This window comes from Camellia sinensis, chromosome 14 (assembly GCF_055761805.1).
Source record: "Camellia sinensis isolate YWXY chromosome 14, ASM5576180v1, whole genome shotgun sequence".
Lineage (NCBI taxonomy): Eukaryota > Viridiplantae > Streptophyta > Magnoliopsida > Ericales > Theaceae > Camellia > Camellia sinensis.
Window position 1 is genome coordinate 33,729,173 of NC_138974.1, and position 4,256 is coordinate 33,733,428.

The 4,256-nt window shown below is 39.8% G+C and overlaps 1 protein-coding gene across 1 annotated transcript; it reads left to right on the plus strand.

The window, feature by feature from the left end:
• The first annotated feature begins 269 nt into the window (after positions 1 to 269).
• On the plus strand, positions 270 to 1,199 carry LOC145806891 (uncharacterized). Its single transcript, XM_082904744.1, has 2 exons — positions 270 to 522; positions 709 to 1,199. Exons 1-2 carry the CDS (start codon positions 270 to 272, stop codon positions 1,197 to 1,199), a joined length of 744 nt encoding a protein of 247 aa, XP_082760870.1.
• The last annotated feature ends 3,057 nt before the right edge of the window (positions 1,200 to 4,256 follow it).

A 4,256-nucleotide genomic window follows, 5' to 3' on the forward strand; every position in this document is an offset into this window, starting at 1 on the left:
CAGTGTCAAGGCCAAGTGGAGGAGATAGTGAGCAAAATAATAGAATTGGAAGAGAATGATTTCAGAAGAATTGCAGTTGAAGTAGCTGCAACCAGATCCTAACTGGTTGTTAAAAAGGGGTTAAGGTGTAAGTTGTGATGGTTATTATAAAGATCTTATCATGGAATGTTAGAGGGTTGAGAAGGCCAGAAAAAATAGGGAAAATAAAAAATCTAGTGGGGGAAAGGGATATAGATGCATTGCTAATCCAAGAAACTAAAAGAAGCTTAATGGATGACAGATTTGTCAAAACAATTTGGCCCTTTGAGGAGATGGATTTTATGCTGGTAAACTCAGATGGAGGTGCTAGTGGTCTGTTGTGTGTCTGGAAACCTCAGGTTTTTGAGCTTCAGGATTGTTACAGTAGTAAGCATTTCATCATTTTATCTGGTATAGCTTGTAGTTCTTTTCCATGTGTTATTGTTAATATTTATCCTCCAAATGAGGTTGTGAGGAGGAGACAAATATGGGAATCTTTGGCGAGTATTAACCAACACTTTCCATTACCCTGGTGTATGAGAGGGGATTTTAATGAAATCGGATATATGAGTGAGAGAAAGGGTTGCTCTAGAAGAGAGAGGGGGATGTCAGACTTTAATGAGTTTATAGAAAAGTTGGAATTGATTGACATGCCTATGCTAGGCAGATAGTACAGATGGTGTAATGCAGTGGAAGGAGATAGGTGGAGCATGATAGATAGATTTCTGGTAGATCCAAAATGGTTGAAGAAGTTTGCCATAAAACAATGGAGCTTATCTAGAACAATTTCAGATCATTATCCAATATTGCTAAAAGAGGATGATAAGGATTGGGGACCTAAGCCCTTTAAATTCATTAATGCTTGGAGATCACACCCTACCTTCATGTCTGAAGTCAAAAAGAGATGGGAGGACACAAAAGTACAAGGTTGGGCAGGGTATAGAGTCATGAGAAAGTTGAACATTTTGAGGAATCATCTGAGGGTGTGGAACAAGGAAGTGTCTGGCAACAAAAACACCATAATAAAATTAGCTGAGAATGAGCTACATGAATGTGATCTAAAGGCAGAATCCAGGTCCTTGACTATTCTGGAAATTAAAAAAATGAGAGAAGTCAGATCCAAGGTGTGGCAGCTCAACGGAAACAAGGAGAGGTTGTGGCATCAAAAATCCAGGATGTAGTGGGTTAGATTTGGTGATAGAAATACAAGATTCTTTCATATTATGGCAAGCAGTAGGCAGAAAAAGAATATGTTAGACTCAATTTTGGTGGAAGGTGTGAGGTTAGAGGATCCAGTACTGGTGAAACAAGAGGTGGTTAGGCACTTTAGTCAGCAATTTTTTGAGCAATGGATACAAAGGCCAAAAATGTCAGGCCCTTTTGCTATTATTATCCCTGAGGCAACAGTGAGTTTGGAAGCTGTATTCAATGAAGTTGAGATTTGGGAAGCAATCTAAGACTGTGATGGGAACAAGGCCCCTGGTCCTGATGGTTTTAACCTGGCCTGCATACAAAGTTGTTGGAAAATAATGAAAGGGGAAATAATTCAGTTGATGCATGAATTTCACACCAATGGAAAGTTGTCAAGAGGGATTAACAGCTCATTTATTGTTCTTATCCCTAAGAAGGACAATTCTATAAGCTTGGGGGACTATAGGCCAATTAGCTTGGTTAGTTTAGTCTATAAAATCTTGGCCAAGGTGTTATCTAGAAGACTTAAGAGAGTTCTTCCAACTGTGATACGTGAGGTTCAGTCTGCCTTTGTTTGTGGAAGGTACATCTTAGATGGGGTGTTAATAGCAAATGAGGCAGTAGATGGGTAAAAGAGATCTAAGAAGAAGGGGATTATACTCAAGTTAGATTTTGAGAAAGCATATGACTCAATAAATTGGGAGTTTCTAATATCTATGATGAGAAACTTTGGATTTGGTGAACAATGGATTAGTTGGATGAAGACTTGCATTTCAACTGCTAAAATTTCTGTCTTTGTTAATGGTGCACCCACTGAGGAATTTCAACTACAAAAGGGGCTAAGGCAGGGTGACCCTTTATCACCTTTCTTGTTCATTGTAGCAGCTAAAGCTCTTAATTTGTTATTGGGGAGGGTTACTGAGAAAGGTTTATTTTAAGGTGCCATAGTTGGTTCTGAAGAGTTGAGTATATCTCATCTCCAATTTGCAGATGATACCATCATTTTCTGTGAGGGTGATTTAGAGGAAGTGCTAAATATAAAAAGAGTGTTGAGGTGCTTTGAGGTGCTGTCTGGGCTGAAGATTAATTACCACAAGAGTGTTGTTTGTGGTGTGGGCTTTCAAGAGGACCAAACTAAGGAGTTGCTCAGACCTTGAGCTGTCTGACTAAGAAACTGTCTTTTAACTTCTTAGGTTTGCCTTCAGGGGCCAATCCAAGAAGGAAGAGTACATGGAATCCAGTGGTAGAAAAGGTGAAGAACAAGCCGTCCTCCTGGAAGAGGAAGTTGTTATCTTTCGCGGGTAGATTGACTTTGATTAAATCTATTCTCTCAAATTTGCCCATTTATTTCCTTTCATTGTTCAGGATGCCTAAGGGGGTTGTAAAGATTGTAGTGAAACTTCAGTCCTCTTTTCTGTGGGGAAGGTCTGAAAATAAGAAGAAAGTACACTTGGTCCAATGGAAGGAGGTAACCAAAAGTAAATGGCAAGGAGGTTTAGGTGTGAGAGATTTAGAAGAGGTGAATGATTGCTTGCTGTTAAAGTGGTGCTGGAGGTATAGAAATGAAGACAAAGCTTTGTGGAAATCTGTGTTGTGCTCTAGGTATGGCAGAATTGGTGGGGGTTGGATGCCATTTGTGACTCACACAGGTGGGATGTCTAATATTTGGCAAGATATTGTGAAGTTGCCTTCAGTCAACCAGCACTTAGGAGAATTTTATGATGACCATTTTAAAGTATCTGTTGGTAATGGGAGGAGAATACATTTCTGGTCTGATGGATGGGTATGTAGCAGAATGTTGAAGGTTGAGTTCCCCAGATTACATCATTTATCTACTGAGAAAGATGAGACTCTGCATCAAATCAGTGCAAAGAAGAGCAATGCAAGGGTGTGGCAGCTGCAGTTCAGAAGAAGGCTATTTGCTTGGGAAGAAGAGGAGTTGCAGAGCTTGTTAAGGCTGTTGGCATCACCCCCTGCAATCAAGTTTGATATTGATGATTCTTGCTTATGGTTAGATAACAACTCAGGTCAGTTTTCAGTGTCCTCTGTGTGGAAGTGGTGGGTGGCAGCAAAAGGTCCTGGTTTGAATGTTCCTGTAGGGTTATGGGTAAATTATGCTCCCCAAAAAATGCAATTCTTTTGTTGGCTAGCTTGGAGGGGTAGGGTGAAGACTTCATCTTTCCTAAAAAGGATTGGGGTCTTAGCTGCTACTACTAGTTCTTCTTGTGTGTTCTGTAATGCTGCGGAGGAAGCTCTGGAACATGTGTTACTTTTTTGTCCATTGATCTGGGAGTGTTGGTCAATAATGGTAAGGTGGTGGGATCTAGTGTGGGTACTACCTGGATCAGTTCATGGGCTGCTGCATTGGTGGTTTGGAGGTAAGTTCAAGTCAAGGGAATCCAGAATTTGGCAGGTAGTTCCGTCTGTGGTTCTCTGGTATGTGTGGAAATTAAGAAATGATTGTACATTCAAGGGGGCTCAACCTGTTGATGAAGACTTATGTGAAAGAATTAAGGTGTATATTGCTTTGTGGGCCAAATTGGTATTGCAGTTTGATTACTCTGTTCATGATTTTGTCTCTAATCTGCATTAGATTAGGTTGTCTATTTAAGGTGTGTTTTGTGGAAGCTTTAGCTGCTCTGTCTAGCTCTGGAGGCAACACACCATTTATAGCTCCTCTGGGTCTGTTTTTTCTGTATTGTTTTGTTGATTGGCTTGTTATTTTTTTGCTTTGCTCTGTTGGTTTCTCACCAACTAAAGCTTGGAGCTTGTGCTACCTCCAAGCTCCTCTTTATTGATGTAATCTTCTTTTCATCAATAGAGATTTCTTTGTCGATCAAAAACATGGTCCTTGTATAGGGTTTTGCAATCTTTGGTGCAATCGGATGAGCTTAGAGATGCAAATTTGTCGAAACACACTTCGTCCTTTGCCTCCATGGTTGTTACAATAAGCATAACTGTCAAATGAAAAAAAAAAAACAAAAAAACAAAACAAAACAAAACAACAACGACAAGCAAAGAATTTAAAGAATATAATAATCGATGAC